Source organism: Mustelus asterias, chromosome 10, assembly GCF_964213995.1.
Source record: "Mustelus asterias chromosome 10, sMusAst1.hap1.1, whole genome shotgun sequence".
NCBI lineage: Eukaryota > Metazoa > Chordata > Chondrichthyes > Carcharhiniformes > Triakidae > Mustelus > Mustelus asterias.
In genome coordinates, this window is record NC_135810.1 from 118,055,033 (window position 1) to 118,072,598 (window position 17,566).

Below are 17,566 nucleotides of genomic sequence, written 5' to 3' on the forward strand. Positions count from 1 at the left end.
CCGGCGGGATCTTCCAGTGTCACCAATGGTGACGCCCTGTGGCGCATCCCCCCGCGGCAGAGGCTGCAGGGCACACAAAACCCCCATAGGCATCGGCGGGACCGGAAGATTCTGCCACTGGCCAATGGCCGTCTTCCTCTGCCATCGGAAAATACGTCACAGAGGTCGGAAAATCCCATCCTCTGTGTGCGCAAATGACTCAGTGATTCTGGTAAACTATAACCATGATCGAAAAGAATTAATGCTTATAATTTTACCGAAGACAGATCTTCATCTAATTATTTTGCTCCTCAGGTGCACACAGCCATCAGAGGGATCCTTATTCTCTTGTGGTGAGGATTCAACTCAAGCCACAGTTGACTAAACTCCTAACTGAGTTGTGCCGGGAGGTAAGGATGTCCTCTTCTAGTTCAAAGTAAGATAATTATGATTTTCAAGCCTAATATTGATTTTCAGAGTGTGGGGGATTGGGTGGCATTGTTTTGTGCAGTGACACACTAAACATTAGTAAGACATATCGGGTGTAAATTAACCTTGGACACTAGGATCTAAACAGAAGCTGCGAATTAGCATTCAGTATTAAGTCAATGGAACAGAAAGCCAGAGGGACAGTCGGGAGGGTCAAAGAACCTCCTGGCTGATTGACTATCATCGATTTTGCACTACCAGCCCAGGTGAAGTGGAACACCCCGCACACCCCTCATTCATTTTTCTCAAGAGAATCTATGATTGCAGAATCTAGAATTTCACTGCAGCTGAAAAGAGAGACATGCTGTTGAAGTTTTTCAGTTTGCACTCATCAGGACAAACACAAGTTTGAAGGGAGACGATGGCCTAGTGTATTAGGTATTAATACAGTAGGTATTATCGCTATTTATTCTGAAACTCAGCTAATGTTTTGGGGACCCGGGTTCGAATCCCGCCATGGCAGATGGTGGAATTTGAAATCAGTAAAAAAGAATATCTAGAATTAAGAATCTACTGATGACCATGAAACCATTGTGGATTGTAGGAAAAACCCATCCGGTTCACTAATGTCCTTCAGGGAAGGAAATCCGCTGTCCTTACTTGGTCTGGCCTACATGTGACTCCAGAGCCACAGCAATGTGGTTGACTCTCAACTGCCCTTCAAGGGCAACTAGGGATGGGCAATAAATGCTGGCCCGCCAGCGACGCCCATGTCCCACGAATGAATTTTTAAAAAATCACGACAATTCATACTTCAGGAGAAAAAAGTGCTGATTGGTTGGCAGGTCGAGTTCATAACATGCCTTATCTACTTGAAGAAAAATACATTTACAAGCACAGATGTGATTTCTGCAAACAAAAGCAATATGTTCAAGCCTTTTAACTTTTTTGGATGAACTGAGAGCTTGGGGAGTCGCTTTCAGCAATGGCAATGCCTCAGCCAATCAAAGTCGACTTGCCAAACAATCAGCACCCCCTTTCTCCTGTAGTATAAATTGTCGTCATTGTTGGGAACTTGGTACTGCTGTGTTTGTCCTGATGAGTGCAAGATGAAAAGCTTCGACAATACGTCGCTCTTTTAAGCAATCTGGAACTGTGGAACTGGGATAAACACAATCACACTGACTTAAGCACATCGCGAATGGAGAAACCTTTCCCCTGGATGATTTGTTCACACTGATGTAATATTCTGAACACAGTGCATTGGCATGTGATGAAATTGAAACATCCCACAGTGTGAAACAATACAGGTACAATGCTCTTTCTCCAGTGTGTTCCTTACCTGCATTGGTCTACAGGGCCACTAATGTGCCAGGAGACATAGGGGACAACAATAAAAGCAAATTACCGCAAATGCTGGAATCTGAAACCAAAAGAGAAAATGCTGGAAAATCTCAGCAGGTCTGGCAGCATCTGTAAGGACAGAAAAGAGCTGACGTTTCGAGTGCAGATGACCCTTTGTCAAAGCTAAAAGGCATCGAAAGTGGGAGATATTTATACTGCAGGTGGAGGGAATGAAAGATGATTAGCAGCCTTTCCCCACAGAAACCAGGGGAAAGGCTGCTAATGGCAGTCCATGGAAAATCATAGAATCCTACAGTGCAGGAGGAGGCCATTCAGCCCATCGGGTTTGTACCAACCACAATCCCCCCCTCCCCCAGGCCCTATTCCCGTAACCCCATATATTTACCCTGCTAATCCCCCTGACACCAAGTGGCAATTTAGCATGGCCAATCAACCTAACCCGCACATCTTTGGACTGTGGGAGGAAACCGGAGCACCCGGAGGAAACCCACGCAGACCCGGGGAGAACGTGCAGACTCCGCACAGACGGTGACCCGAGGCCGGAATTGAACCCTGGTCCCTGGCGCTGTGAGGCAGCAGTGCTAACCACCGTGCCGCCGAGAATAGAAGGTGTGAATGGCCAAACGGCAGAGAAGCTAAAATCAGAGGGTAAGTTGTAATAGATGAAGATGTGTGGGGAGGGGGGGGGAAGATGGGTGGGAGAGAGGTAAAATTGAGAAAAAGGGGAAAAGGGAAACAAAGGGGGAGAAGAGGTAAGGAAAATCTCACTATGGGCTGCCATTAGCAGCCTTTCCCCTGGTTTCTGTGGCTATGACTCATCTTTCATTCCCTCCCCCTGCAGTATAAATATCTCCCACTTTCCAAGCCTTTTAGTTCTGACAAAGGGTCACCTGGACTCGAAACATCAGCTCTTTTCTCTCCTTACAGATGCTGCCGGACCTGCTGAGATTTTCCAGCATTTTTTCCTGTAGTTGAAGGGAACAATAAACCACTCCTCAGCAGTCAACTGCCGAATGGTGTTGGCAGATTCCAGGAATTCCACCCTCCAACCCTGAACACCACTCACACACACACACACACTCACACTCACACTCACACACACTCACACACACAGAGTTAACAGTGGAGCCGTGTCAGACTGGGAAATTGGTTCAGATTGTCAGTGGAAGCCTAAAGACTGTGCGAGGAGTTGGGGTACACATCACTGTGTGAGGAGTTGGGGGTACACATCACTGTGTGAGGAGTTGAGGATACACATCACCGTACAAGGAGTTGGGGATACACATCACTGTGTGAGGAGTTGAGGATACACATCACTGTGTGAGGAGTTGAGGATACACATCACTGTACAAGGAGTTGGGGATACACATCACTGTGTGAGGAGTTGGGGATACACATCACTGTACAAGGAGTTGGGGATACACATCACTGTGTGAGGAGTTGGGGTACACATCACTGTGTGAGGAGTTGGTGTATACATCACTGTGTGAGGAGTTGGGGTACACATCACTGTGTGAGGAGTTGGGGCTACACATCACTGTGTGAGGAGTTGGGGCTACACATCACTGTGTGAGGAGTTGGGGCTATACATCACTGTGTGAGGAGTTGGGGTACACATCACTGTACGAGGAGTTGGGGATACACATCACTGTGTGAGGAGTTGGGGATACACATCACTGTGTGAGGAGTTGGGGATACACATCACTGTGTGAGGAGTTGGGGATACACATCACTGTGTGAGGAGTTGGGGATACACATCACTGTGTGAGGAGTTGGGGTACACATCACTGTGTGAGGAGTTGGGGATACACATCACTGTGTGAGGAGTTGGGGTACACATCACTGTGTGAGGAGTTGGGGATACACATCACTGTGTGAGGAGTTGGGGTACACATCACTGTGTGAGGAGTTGGGGATACACATCACTGTGTGAGGAGTTGGGGCTACACATCACTGTGTGAGGAGTTGGGGATACACATCACTGTGTGAGGAGTTGGGGTACACATCACTGTGTGAGGAGTTGGGGATACACATCACTGTGTGAGGAGTTGGGGATACACATCACTGTACGAGGAGTTGGGGATACACATCACTGTGTGAGGAGTTGGGGATACACATCACTGTACAAGGAGTTGGGGATACACATCACTGTGTGAGGAGTTGGGGATACACATCACTGTACAAGGAGTTGGGGATACACATCACTGTGTGAGGAGTTGGGGATACACATCACTGTGTGAGGAGTTGGGGATACACATCACTGTGTGAGGAGTTGGGGCTATACATCACTGAAGGGCTCACCCATAACACCCCAGAAACAACAAGATACAATCATTCTTTTGGAATAACAAACGGCCATCAATATTCAATGTGTCTCAGCAATCGGTAGCTATGGAAACTGATACAGTCACTCACCTAACACCCCGAGCCTGTAGTTCAGCGTTACCACAATGACGTTTCCATAACTTGCCAGGATGCTGCCATCGATCAGGTTGCCAGTGCTTTCCATGTAGGAGCCACCATGGATGTACACCATAACTGGCTTAGGGCCATTGTCATGAATATCTGTAAGAGAATAGAAAAGGTTTGGCCTCAGATACATTTAGCCTCAAAAACATGGATACACAATATAAATGCACCCACAGACACACATACACACACACCACTCACACGCACATATGTGCACACAAACACATACACACACACATGTGCACACACACACACAAACACACAGGCATGTGCACATACATGCATGCATATGCACACATACGCACACACGCACACAAACACACATATGCATGTGCACTTACATGCATGCACATGCACACACACACACACACACATGTGCACACACACATAGACACACAGCCACACATACACACACGTGCACACATAAACACACACACATGTATGTGCACACACATACACACACACATGCGTGCATGTGCACACACATAGACACATGCACACACACACACGCACAAACACACGCACACACACACGCACGCACACACATGCACACACACACACACATTTCTAGTAATGATATATGGTGGGTATAACAGGAAAAGGGTCAAACTGCTAATGCTCAATGGATTCACAGCATTCTTTATGGGCGAATATGGTCAGGGTTCCGTACATGCTGCTAAATTCCAAATGGAACGTGAAACTTTCCCTGATTATCCTCCAATGAGACGGAAAGTTGCACTTTCTAACCGAGAAGATCGAAATGGGGTTCATGCATTAACACCAGTTCTCCCGAGGTTTAGTCTGTGTCTCTGTTCCAATGAATGCCGCAAGCTGGAATAGTGATCCTCAGTGCCGTCGATGCCACGGTCTCCACTTCAGCACGCCGAGGACTTGGAAACTCTCAACTCATCCCACAGAGCTCTTCCCCACATGGCGCAGCTCATGACTGCGGACGGAACCGAGAGACTGGACCTGGAGAATCCCAGGTCCCATCCCTTGCCCGCCCGCTATCCCTGCCCAACATAAACCGGGAAATCTGTATTCAGACAGGGTGCCGGTAGGGGTGTGTCTGGTATCCATGTCTCAAATTAAGGAAGAGAGAAGGGAGTGGGGGGAGGGGACATCTCCCACAGCCAAGGTGGCCCCCTTTTGGGCCACTCTTTCTGGTAAGTAATGCTTGCTTGTAGTAAAGCCTGAACTATGACCCCCCCCCCCATGAGGTCCAAAGCCCACACACACCTCTGATGTAGGTTCAGAGAGGTGAGATACCAGAGGGAGGAGGCACAGTGCGGGTGTGAGGAAGTGGGGGGCAGGGAGCCGCAGAGGCCTACCACAGAGTAAGTAAAGTGAAGAACCTGAAGGTCCAGCGAGTGGGAGGGGCAGGGGGGGGAAGCAGACCATATGCATAAAGAGATCCCATTCACTTATCACAAACCACCACCAAGCCCCACCCAGCTCCCATCCACCTCAATGGAAGATTACTCTGTGAAGCAAGTCAGCATTTGGGATGAAGTAAAAGAGAGAGAAAAAAAAAACACTTTAGGATGCACACAGAATGTGCATGGCTTAAGTAAAGAAAGAAAAAATGGATTTGGAGAAACGTCGAGAGGTCGGTTCTCATGCATCGGGAAGGGGGGGGGGTGGGGGGAGGGGGAGGTGGAAGGGGGGGGTGTGTGTGTGGGGTGGAGTGGGGTGGGGGGGGGGGGGGGTTCGAGCACAAAAAAAAGATACCTTCATCTTCACCACCATCATTACTGGTTATATCATCACCGTGTTTCTTTGTGTTGGCCCCTAGGTTCAAGAAAAAAGATGAGGACAACAGAGGGGAAAAAAAAGAGAATTTCAAAAAAAGACAGCCAAGGTTTCCGAAAAAAAAGAAAGAAGCGAACATTTATTTTAAAGATTGGAAAAAAAAAAGAACTTCTCAAGAAAGATCTCAGCGTATTAAGTTTAACGTCGTAAAGAAAGCTTCGCGTTCCACGAGGCTTTGTCATCGTAAAACAACCGTTTTAATCTGCGGGGGAAAAAAAAAGAGAGGCGACAAAACGGACCTCTCCGTCAGAAGGTCAAGAAGTCCGGCGGCAAGAAGCGGTCTTTTTTATTCAGCACAAGATTCCATGTAAAAAAAAAACAATCAAGCAATCAGAAACACGAAAGAAAAAAGGCCAAGGATTTCTGTAAACCTCCAAGTTCGTCAAACAATGGTCTTTCCATCTTAAAATAACCAACCACCACAGAAAAGAGAAGGCCTGAGTTCACCACAGGATCAATGGAAGTGTAAAACATTCTACCAGTCGCCGGTTAAGGGTGAAGGCTGCTCAAGCCCCCCTGAAGTAACCAGTGATGAAGATTTGGACTTGCCAACGGTCACTGCTGATTAGACTAGTTTGGGGTTTTTTTTTGAATAGATCAACTGGAATCTTCTAAATCAAAAAAAAAAACAGCCATCTGAATTCCACATAAAAGCAAATTACTGCAGATGCTGGAATCTGAAACCAAAAGAGAAAATGCTGGAAAATCTCAGCAGGTCTGGCAGCACCTGTAAGGAGAGCAAAAAGGGAGCTGACCTTTCGAGTCCAGATGACCCAAAGCTTTGACAAAGGGTCACCTGGACTTGAAACGTCAGCTCTTTTCTCTCCTTACAGATGCTGCCAGACCTGCTGAGATTTTCCAGCATTTTCTCTGTTAGCAACTGAATTCCACCACCCCCACCTCTCCCTAAAGAGGATTGAGAGGTTAAGGGAATCGTGGGTGATCGGGCGATGTTACCAGCGTGCCACCCTACCCACGCCCGTGCCATCCACCTTGATAAAACGCGGCAACCTGAAATATTTCAGTCAAAGGCAAAATACTGCGGATGACGAAACCTGAAACAAAAACAGAAAACGCTGGAAAATCTCAGCAGGACTGACAGCATCTGTGGAGAGAGAAGAGAGCTAACATTTCGAGTCTGGATGGTGTTGGCACGATGAGAATATAGAACAGTACAGCACAGGAACAGGCCCTTCGGCCCACGATGTTGTGCCGAACATGACGCCAAATTAAACTAATCCCTTCTGCCCGCCCGTGATCCACATCCCTCTATTCCTTCCATATTCATGTGCTTATCGAAAAGCCACTTAAACGCCCCTGTTGTATCTGCCTACACCATCACTCCTGGCAGCGCATTCCAGACACCGACATTCTCTGTGTTCTCTCTCCACAGATGCTGTCAGGCCTGCTGAGATTTTCCAGCATATTTTGCTGAAATATTTCAGCTTGTCTCCATCATAAGTTCACAAGATATCGGAGCAGAATTAGGCCATTCGGCCCATCGAGTCTGCTTCACTGTTCGATCATGGCTGATAGGCTCCTCATCACCATTTTCCTGCCTTCCCCCCCTTCAACCCATTACCAATTAAAAATCTGTCTAACTCCTCCTTAAATGTACTCACTGTCCCAGCATCCACCGCACTTTGGGGTAGCGAATTCCACAGATTCACAACCCCTTTGAGAGAAGTAGTTTCTCCTCAACTCTGTTTTAAATTTGCTGCCCCTGATCCGAAGATTATGACCTCTCGTCCCAGAATGCCCCACAAGAGGAAGGATCCGCCCCAGGTCTACTTTATCCATACCTTTTATCATCTTGTATCATCAGGACTGCCAGTCCAGATTGCATACATTTTACATAATGATCAGAAATTCAGGACAAGAACAACACGAGGCAAGACTGAAACTGGGAATAATAGGCGAGAAGACTAAGTGAACCAAGAAATGGTGGTTAAGCGATGCCACACTCGAGTTTTTAGAGATCTTGGGCGGCGTGGTGTCACAGTGGTTAGCACATAGGAGTCGATTCTCGGCTCGGGTCACTGTCTGCGTGGAGTTTGCACGTTCTCCCCATGTCTGCGTGGGTTTCCTCCAGGTGCTCCAGTTTCCTCCCACGGTTCAAAGATGTGCGGGTTAGATTGATTGGCCATGCTAAATTGACCCTAGTGTCAGGGGGATTAGCAGGGTAAATGTGTGGGGTTACGGGAATAGGGCCCGGGTGGGATTGTGGTTGGTACAGACTGTAGGGATTCTATGATTCTATGAAAGAAAGACTGGTATTTTATATAGCACCTGTAATAACCTCAGAAACTTCCAAAACACTCCGAAATGTGGGTCGGAATTTTCCCATCCCATCCGCCACGGGAAACGTAGCCGGTGTGGACGGACCACTGAAAGATCCCTTGACCTCAGGCGGGAATTTCCAGACTTGGGGTGAGCGCGGCCAGAAAATCCACCCAGGGTCTCTGTTGTAATGTAGGAAATGCAGGTGTCAATATTGCACACAGCAAGATCCCACAAACAGCAACTGACCAGTTCACCTCTTTTTTCAATAATGCTCAGTAAGCAGTCTCACAACACCAGGGTAAAGTCCAACACGTTTATTTGGAATCACGAGCTTTCGGAACGCTGCTCCTTCATCAGGTGAGCGTGATTCCAAATAAACCCGTTGGACTTTAACCTGGTGTTGTGAGACTTCTTACTGTGCCCACCCCAGTCCAACGCCGGCATCTCCACATCATGGCTTCAATAATGCTGGTAGAGGGATAAGTTTTAAGTTTAAGTTGATTTATTAGTGTCACAAGTCAGCTTACATTAACACTGCAGTGAAGTTACTGTGAAAATCCCCTATTCATAGAATCATAGAATCCCGACAGTGCAGATGGAGGCCATTCGGCCCATTGAGTCTGCACCGACCATAATCCCACCCGGGCCCTATCCCCGTAACCCCACATATTTACCCTGCTAATCCCCCTGATACTCGGGGGTCAATTTAGCATGACCAATCAACCTAACCCGCACATCTTTGGACTGTGGGAGGAAACCAGAGCACCCGGAGGAAACCCACGCAGACACAGGGAGAACGTGCAGACTCTACACAGACAGTGACCCAGGAACTGAACCCGGGTCCCTGGCGCAGTGAGGCAGCAATGCTAACCACTGTGCCGCCACACTCCGGCTCCTGTTCGGGTATCACAGAATCACTGCATCTTTCCAATGCAGGAGGAGGCCATTTGGCCCATCGAGTCTGCACTGGCTCACTGGAAAAGCATTTCCCGCTCTCCTGCCTTATCCCCGTAACCTTGCACATTCTTCCTTTTCAGATGGCAATCCAATTCCCTTTTGGATACCTCGATCACACCTGCCTCCACTACCCTCTCAGGATCTTCCCTCCAGCTGCCAACGACAGTCTGGATGAAAGAAAAATTCCTCACATCACTTCTACTCCTTTTGCCCATGTTTTTGAATCTGTGCCCTGTAGTTCGTGATGTTCTCTTGAGTGGGAACAGCTTCCCACTATTGTCCATACTCCTCAGGATTTTGAATATCTCTACCAAGACTCCTCTCAGCCTTCATTTTTCCAAGGAAAATAGACCCAATCCCTCCAATCTATCCTCACACCACAGTTCTATATCCCAGGAATCAGAAGGATGTGGATGCTTTGGAGAGGGTAGAGAAGAGGTTTACCAGGATGTTGCCTGGACTGGAGGGTATTAGTTATGAGGAGAGGTTGGATAAACTTGGTTTGTTCTCACTGGAACAACGGAGGTTGAGGGGTGACCTGATAGAGGTTTACAAGATGATGAGTGGCACGGACAGAGTGGATAGTCAGATGCTCTTTCCTAGGGTAGAAAAGTCAAGCACTAGGAGACATAGGTTTAAGGTACATGGGGAAAAGTTTAGAGGAGATGTGCGAGGCAAGTTTTTTACACAGAGGGTGGGGAATATCTGGAACGCGCTGCCCGGGGAGGGGGTAGGAGCAGGTACGATAGCGGCATTTAAGAGGTATCCAGATGAATACATGAATAGGATGGGACTGGAAGGATACGGACTCTGTAAGTGCATACGGTTTTAGTTTAGGCAGGCATCATGATTAGCACAGGTTTGGAGGGCTGAAGGGCCTGTTCCTGTGTTGTACTTTTCTTTGTTCTTTGTTCCATAGAATCATAGAATCCCTACAGTGCAGAAGGAGACCATTCGGCCCATCGAGTTTGCACCAACCAGAATCCCACCCAGGCCCTATCACCATAACCCCACATATCTATCCTACTAATCCCCTGACACTAAAGGCCTGATTTTACCAAAACTTTGCGCCCGTCTTTGGGCACGAAATCGCGGTAAAGTTGGGCGTCGGGTCTATACCGCGATCTGCATCCGATTCCGAGCAGATCGCGGCTTTACCAACACCTGATTCAGGCGCGGGTCCGGCGCGCGCCCGAATCGGGCGGCCCAACGATTTAAATGCATGCAAATGCATTTAAATCGACTTAATGAACCGCACGCCCAACTCTACCGCCAAATCCCACTTTACCGTCTTCTGGCTCGATCCGCGTCCGCGCTGTTACCGACCTGCAAAATAAAAGTCTGAAGTCACCGCTGCAGCCTCCGGAGAGCGGGGTCAGAGACTGCAACGGCTCCCTGACCCAGGTCATCCTCTGGTCGGGGCGGGAGGGGGGTGGGAGGAGGAGAGGGGGTGTGACGTCTCATCCCCTGAGGGGGGGGGGGGGGTGGGGGGTGGGGGGGGAGGGGAGGGGGTGTGACCGATCATTCCCTGGGGAGTGGGAGGGGAGGGGGTGTGACGTATCATCCTCTGGTCGGGGGGGTGTTCTGCTCCCTGTCTGCGGCCAATCCCTCCTGGCACCATCACTGGTACACTACCAGCCACAGCCATCTCTCCCGCTCTCTCGCTCCTGCAGGGAAGAGTAATCTGTGACTGGTAGTGTACCAGTGATGGTGCCAGGAGGGATCGGCCGCAGACAGGCAGCGGAACCATCCCCAACCAGACGATGAACATCAGAGAGCCGCTCTCTCCGCTTTCTGCTTTTTTTTTCGAGCCCGGGCGCGCTCTGTCAGATTGTTTTCGAGCTGCGCAGGCGCAGTTCAGAGCTCCAATCGGTCCGCCAGCACTAAGCCCCGCCCACAGCGCGGATCGGGCCGGAGCCGGCAAAACGCGTATGGGCGCGCTGGAAAGAGGATTCCAGGCGCGGATCTATTTGAAGCCCAGATCCGGCACTTAGACTCAAAATGGTAAAATTCCCCCCAAGGGTCAATTTAGCATGGCCAATCAACCTAACCCGCACATCTTTGGACTGTGGGAGAAAACCGGAGCACCCGGAGGAAACCCACGCAGGCACGGGGAGAATGTGCAAACTCCACACAGACAGCGACCTGAGGCCAGAATTGAACGCGGGTCCCTGGAGCTGTGAGACAGCAGGTGCTAACCACTGCGTCACTGTGCTGCCCATGTTGTCCTTTGTTAAATCATTCTTGGGAACCACCTCAAGGTAAAGCATTCCAGACCCCAATAATTCTGAGGAAAGACCTGTCTTTCAATAATCCTGCCCACAGCCCTAGTAACAACTTTAAATGGGAAAATCTCATTGCTGACTCCTCCACCAAACAAAATTACTGCTTCCCGTTTGTAAAATTCATTCAAGGGATGTGTGAACGACCAACTAGGTCGGAATCCCTAATTGCCCTTGAGAAAGTAGCGAGGGAGAATCCAACATGGTCAATTGCAACCAACCAGCACATCTTTCAGACGGTAAGAGGAAACCAAAGCATTCGGAGGAAACCCACGCAGACACAGGGAGAACGTGCAGACTCCGCACAGACAGTGACCCGAGGCCAGGAACCCAACCTGGGTCCCTGGCGCTGTGAGGCAGCGGTGCTATCCACTGTGCTACTGTGCCCAATATTGGACTGGAGCACCAGGGGTAACTCTGCCGCTTACCATCAAATTCCATCGACGTGATGGAGAGGACAGAGGTCTGATTTAACATCCCATCGCAAAGACAGCAGTTTCCTAAACGTCAGCTTTGATTACATTCTCAAGATCCTGGAAGGGGACTTGAACCCGCAATCTTCTGACGCAGAGGACCAAGTGCTGCCAACTGAGCCGCGGCTGACATGAGGCAGGTGAGGAGTAGCACTGATTTGAGACCTAGAGAAAGAACGCTATGTTGCAAAGACGTTTGTTACAAAGATTTTAGATTCAGCACAACGATGATGGAGGGAGTCTGAAGTGAATGTTGGACAGTTGATATTTTCCTTATTCTTTCATAGAATCGTACGCAGAATCATACAGTGCAAAAGGAGGCCATTCGGCCCATCGAGTCTGCACTGACCACAATCCCACCCAGATCCTATCGCTGTAACCCCATACATTTACTCGAGCTAGCCCCTGACACTGAGGGGCAATTTAGCATGGCCAATCAACCTAACCCGCGCATCTTTGGACTGTGGGAGGAAACCGGAGCACCCGGAGGACACCCTCGCAGACACGGGGAGAACGTGCAAACTCCACACAGGCAGTGACCCAAGGCCAGAATCGAACCTGGGTCCCTGGCACTGTGAGGCAGCAGTGCTAACCACTGTGCCACCGTGCCATCCATCAGATGTAGGCTGCCCATCACTGGCAGGGCCAGCATTTGTTGCCCACCCCTAACTACCCTTGAACTGAGTGGCTCACTCAACCATTCCAGAGGGCATAGAAACCAGCCTCCCATCCATTGACTCTGTCTACACTTCCCGCTGCCTCGGAAAGGCAGCCAGCATAATTAAGGACCCCACGCACCTTCTTCCTTCAGGAAAAAGATACAAAAGTCTGAGGTCATGTACCAACCGACTCAAGAACAGCTTCTTCCCTGCTGCCATCAAACTTTTGAATGGACCTATCTTGCATTAAGTTGATCTTTCTCTACACCCTAGCTATGACTGTAACACTACATTCTGCACTCTCTCCTTTCCTTCTCTATGAACAGTATGTTTTGTCTGTATAGCGTGCAAGAAACAATACTTTTCACTGTATGTTAATACATGTGACAATAATAAATCAAATCAAATCAAAACATAGAAACTAGAAGCAGGAGTAGGCCATTCAGCCCTTCGAACCTGCTCCACCATTCATTTTGATCATGACTGATCATCGAATTCAATATCCTGATCCCCCCTTCCTCCCCATATCCCTTGATCCATTTAGCCTCAAGAGCTATATTTAATTCCTTCTTGAAATCACACAACAGGGCAGCTAGGAGTCAGCCACATTGCTGTGTGTCTGGAGTCACTTGGAGGCCAGACCAGGGAAGGACGGCAGATTTCCTTCACTGAAGGACATTTGGGTTTTTATAACAATCGATAACGGCAATGGTCACCATAACTGAGACTATCTTTAGCTTCAAGATTAGTTAATAGAATAAATTAATTGCTGCCTTGGTGGGGTTTGAACTCATGTCCCCGGAGCATTGGCTCGGGCTTCTGGATTAGTCCAGTGACATTTAGAGCGTGGGAGGAATGGGGAAGGCTGGATCAAAAGAGTCATGGCCGCTGTAGCAAAACAGAGAGAAATGAGAAAGGTTGGAATGAAATTAGAAGAATTCAATAGTGAATGGACAAGCAAGCCCGGCCTAAAAGCCTGAATTCAAATCTTTCTCAAGAAAGATTGGAAACAGACTCCAATGAAGCGGAAATCCATCAGTCCCCTCAGGGATGCAGGCAGAGAGAAGGAGAACTCTGAAGCGGGGCTCAAACGTCAGAGCTGGCCTTGCAAAATCTTACGGACATAACATAAATATGACAGGCAAAGAGGTAATCCCAGAGGGCAGGAGCTGAGAGGCTAGTGTTGCTAAAAAATCGCAATCCAATTAAACTGAACAATCAAATAATGAAGGAAGAGATCTTAAAACACTGGACTGGAGTGATGAGGAGCCTCGGATTTCTCTTAACACAAGCCTCTTGTAAAACGCACCAGTGATTAGGGTCTTTGAATGTTTGCGCAGCATGACAGCAAATCATAGAATCCCTACACTACAGAAGGTGGCCATTCAGCCCATCGAGTCTGTGCCAACCGCAATCCCACCCATGCCCTATTCCCGTAAACCCACACATTTACCCTGCTAATCCCCCTGACACTAAGGGGCAATTTAGCATGGCCAATCCACCTGACCCATACATCTTTGGAGTGTGGGTGGAAACCGGAGCACCCGGAGGAAACCCTCGGAGAACATGCAGGCACCACACAGGCAGTGACCTGAGGCTGGAATCGAACCCGGGTCCCTGGCGCCGTGAGGCAGCCGTGCTAACCACTGTGCCACCGTGAAAGTAAAGGGCTGGTAGTAAATGCTGAAAGTAAAATTGCTTTTTTTAAAAAGAAACTTCGAGTGGGCAGGTCCCCACAAGCCCATGGATCGTTCTATCCCCCGTAGGGAGCTGTTACATTCAGCCCGAAAACACCCAGACAGTGGGAATATCGAAGACGCCTTTCCCACCTCACCGAAAGCAACTGGCCAGCGTGTGGTTGACAGGGAAACTGGGGTATGGGAATCGGTGTAAGCTCTTACTTAACATATGTAAGAACACAAACTCAGATATCCAGGGCTCGGGAGAAAACAATAATGGTGGCACAGTGGTAAGCACTGCTGCCTCACAGCACCAGGGATCCGGGTTCGATTCCCGGCTTGGATGACTGTCTGTGTGGAGTTTGCACATTCTCCCCGTGTCTGCGTGGGTTTCCTCCGAGTGCTCTGGTTTCCTCCCACAGTCCGAAAGACGTGTTAGTTAGGTGCATTGGCCGTGCTAAATTCTCCCTCAGTGTTACCCGAATAGGCTCCGGAGTGTGGCGACTAGGGGATTTTCACAGTAACTTCATTTCAGTGTGAATGTAAGCCTACTTGTGACACTAATAAATAAACTTTAGAAATTGAAACATCGCTGTTTGTGGGAGCTTGCTGTGCACAAATTGACTGCCGTGTTGCCCACTTCACAACAGTGACTGCACTCCAAATGTACTTCAGGGCCGTAATGTGCTTTGGGATGAGGGCAGAAATGACCTATTTGTGACACTAATAAATAAAAAAAAATCATAGAATCATAAAATCCCTACAGTGCTGAAGGAAGTCATTCGGCCCATCGAGCCTGAACTGACAACAATCCCACCCAGGCCCTATTCCCATAACCCCATATATTTACCCTGCTAATCCCCCTGACCTTAAAGGACAATTTAACATGGCCAATCAACCTCACCTGCATATATTTGGAGTGTGGGAGGAAACTGGAGCACCCGGAGGAAACCCACGCAGACATGGGGAGAACGTGCAGGCACCACACAGACAGTGACCCGAGGCCAGAATTGAACCCAGGTCCCTGACGCTTCGAGGCAGCAGCACTAACCACCGTGCCAACCTGCATTTGTATAGTGCCTCAAAAGAACATCCCGAGGAGTTCCACAGGGCCGTCAGCTGGCAACGTCCAAAAAGACCGTCTTATAAAGAAGCAATCGCCGTGATGTTCCAGCATCACCGCAATGGGCTTTCCTGCAGTGGATGCGGTGTTCCATTTAAATCCCTGCTGATATCGGCAGGACTGGAGGATCTCACCAGCAAGTGGGACCGGAAAACCTCACCCAATTGGCACTAGTGACCAAAATAGAGGTCAAAGGGCATCTCTAAGAAGAGAGATCGAGGTGGAGGACAGAGAGGTGAGGAGCGAGGCAGCTGAGGGGGTTGTGGGGGCAGAGGGAAATTGGACGATGCACAAGAGGTCAGCAATAACCTTGAAGGCAGAACTGCAATTCACATCCATCTACTCTCACCTGCTCCCTGGCTCCAACTGAGGTTCCTCCCCAACCTGGGGCATGCACCCTTGCTCCTGATTGGCTCGGCTTCCCGCGCTGCCTCTCCATAGGGCCCAGTCCAATCATGTGGCCCTCAGGGATCAACCCTTAAAGGGGCCACGCTACCACAAAGTCAGGTTTGGAGCAGCACTGAGACCTTGGGTGGGGCTTTAAGGCCTCTCTCATCCTGAAACCGTAAGATCCCACCTGAGGTTAACGGAGCTTCCCATGGTCCACCCCTCGCCCACTCCGGTGGCCCTGGAGGTGGGACGGTAAAATTCCAGCCCTTGATTGGGCTGTAGAAGGTTACAGGGCTGGGGGCGAGGTGAGGCCACAGAGGGATTGGAGCATGAGGATGAGAATTTCAAAATCACATCCTTGCCAGGCCAGGAGCCACCACAGGTCAGCGAGCACTGGAAAACTGATTTGATTTATTATTGTCACATGTATTAACATACAGTGAAAAGTATTGTTTCTTGCGCGCGATATAGACAAAGCATACCATTCATAGAGAAGGAAAGGAGAGAGTGCAGAATGTAGTGTTACAGTCATAGCTAGGGTGTAGAGAAAGATCAACTTAATGCGAGGTAGGTCCATTCAAAAGTCTGACAGCAGCAGGGAAGAAGCTGTTCTTGAGTCGGTTGGTATGCAACTTTAGACTTCTGTATCTTTTTCCCGAAGGAAGAAGGTGGAAGAGAGAATGTCCAGAGTGCGTGGGGTCCTTAATTATGCTGGCTGCTTTCCCGAGGCAGCGGGAAGTGCAGACAGAGTCAATGGATGGGAGGCTGGTTTGCGTGATGGATTGGGCTACATTCACGACTTTTGGTAGTTTCGTGTGGTCTTGGGCAGAGCAGGAACCAGACCAAGCTGTGATACAACCAGAACGAATGCTTTCTATGGTGCATCTGTAAAAGTTGGTGAGAGTCGTAGCTGACATGCTAAATTTCCTTAGTCTTCTGAGAAAGTAGAGGTGGGCTTTCTTAACTATAGTGTCGGCATGGGGGGACCGGGACAGGTTGTTGGTGATCTGGACACCCGAAAATTTGAAGCTCTCGACCATTTCTACTTCGTTCCCGTTGATGTAGACAGGGGCATGGTGAGAGTTTCGGAGAGTCGCAGCAGCGTGTGCGGATTTATGCCGGGTGTGAAGCAACGCAGTGTAATGGCTGATTCTGGAGGCAACTGACGGCATGGATGTGACAATTTCAGGAGAATCATACAGTGCAGAGGAGGCCATTTGGCCCATTGAGTCCGCACCGACACACGAGAAACACCTGAACTCTCACCTGGAAGATGGGCTGAGGACAGGGCTGTGACATCAGAGAGACTTGGGTGAGGGAGAGGATATGAATTTCATCTCTGGATCTCACAGGATGCAGATGAACAAGCAAGCACAGCCGGTGTCCTACAGTAACATTCGGGACACTCCTAGCTGGACAAGCAGCAGGATGTTTCTTGGGAATTATTTTTTATTCATTCGTGGACATGGGCCAGCATTTATTGCCCGTCCCTAGTTACCCTTGGAGGGCAGTTGAGAGTCAACCACATTGCTGTGGCTCTGGAGTCACATGTAGGCCAGACCAGGTAAGGACGGCAGATTTCCTTCCCTGAAGGACATTAGTGAACCAGATGGGTTTTTCCGACAATTGACAATGGATTCATGGTCATCAGTAGATTCTTAATTCC

At 49.0% G+C, this 17,566-nt stretch overlaps 1 protein-coding gene across 2 annotated transcripts in view; it reads right to left on the reverse strand.

Moving 5' to 3' along the window:
• nlgn4xa (neuroligin 4 X-linked a) overlaps positions 1-17,566 on the reverse strand; it is a 290,095-nt gene that overhangs the window by 173,471 nt on the left and 99,058 nt on the right. The window contains exon 2 of one of the 2 annotated variants that reach the window (XM_078222563.1): positions 4,189-4,338. In XM_078222563.1, coding sequence (XP_078078689.1) covers positions 4,189-4,338 — 150 coding nt within the window. Of the gene's footprint in view, positions 1-4,188; positions 4,339-17,566 lie in introns of those variants that run through there. The other variant, XM_078222565.1, reaches the window with a different exon arrangement.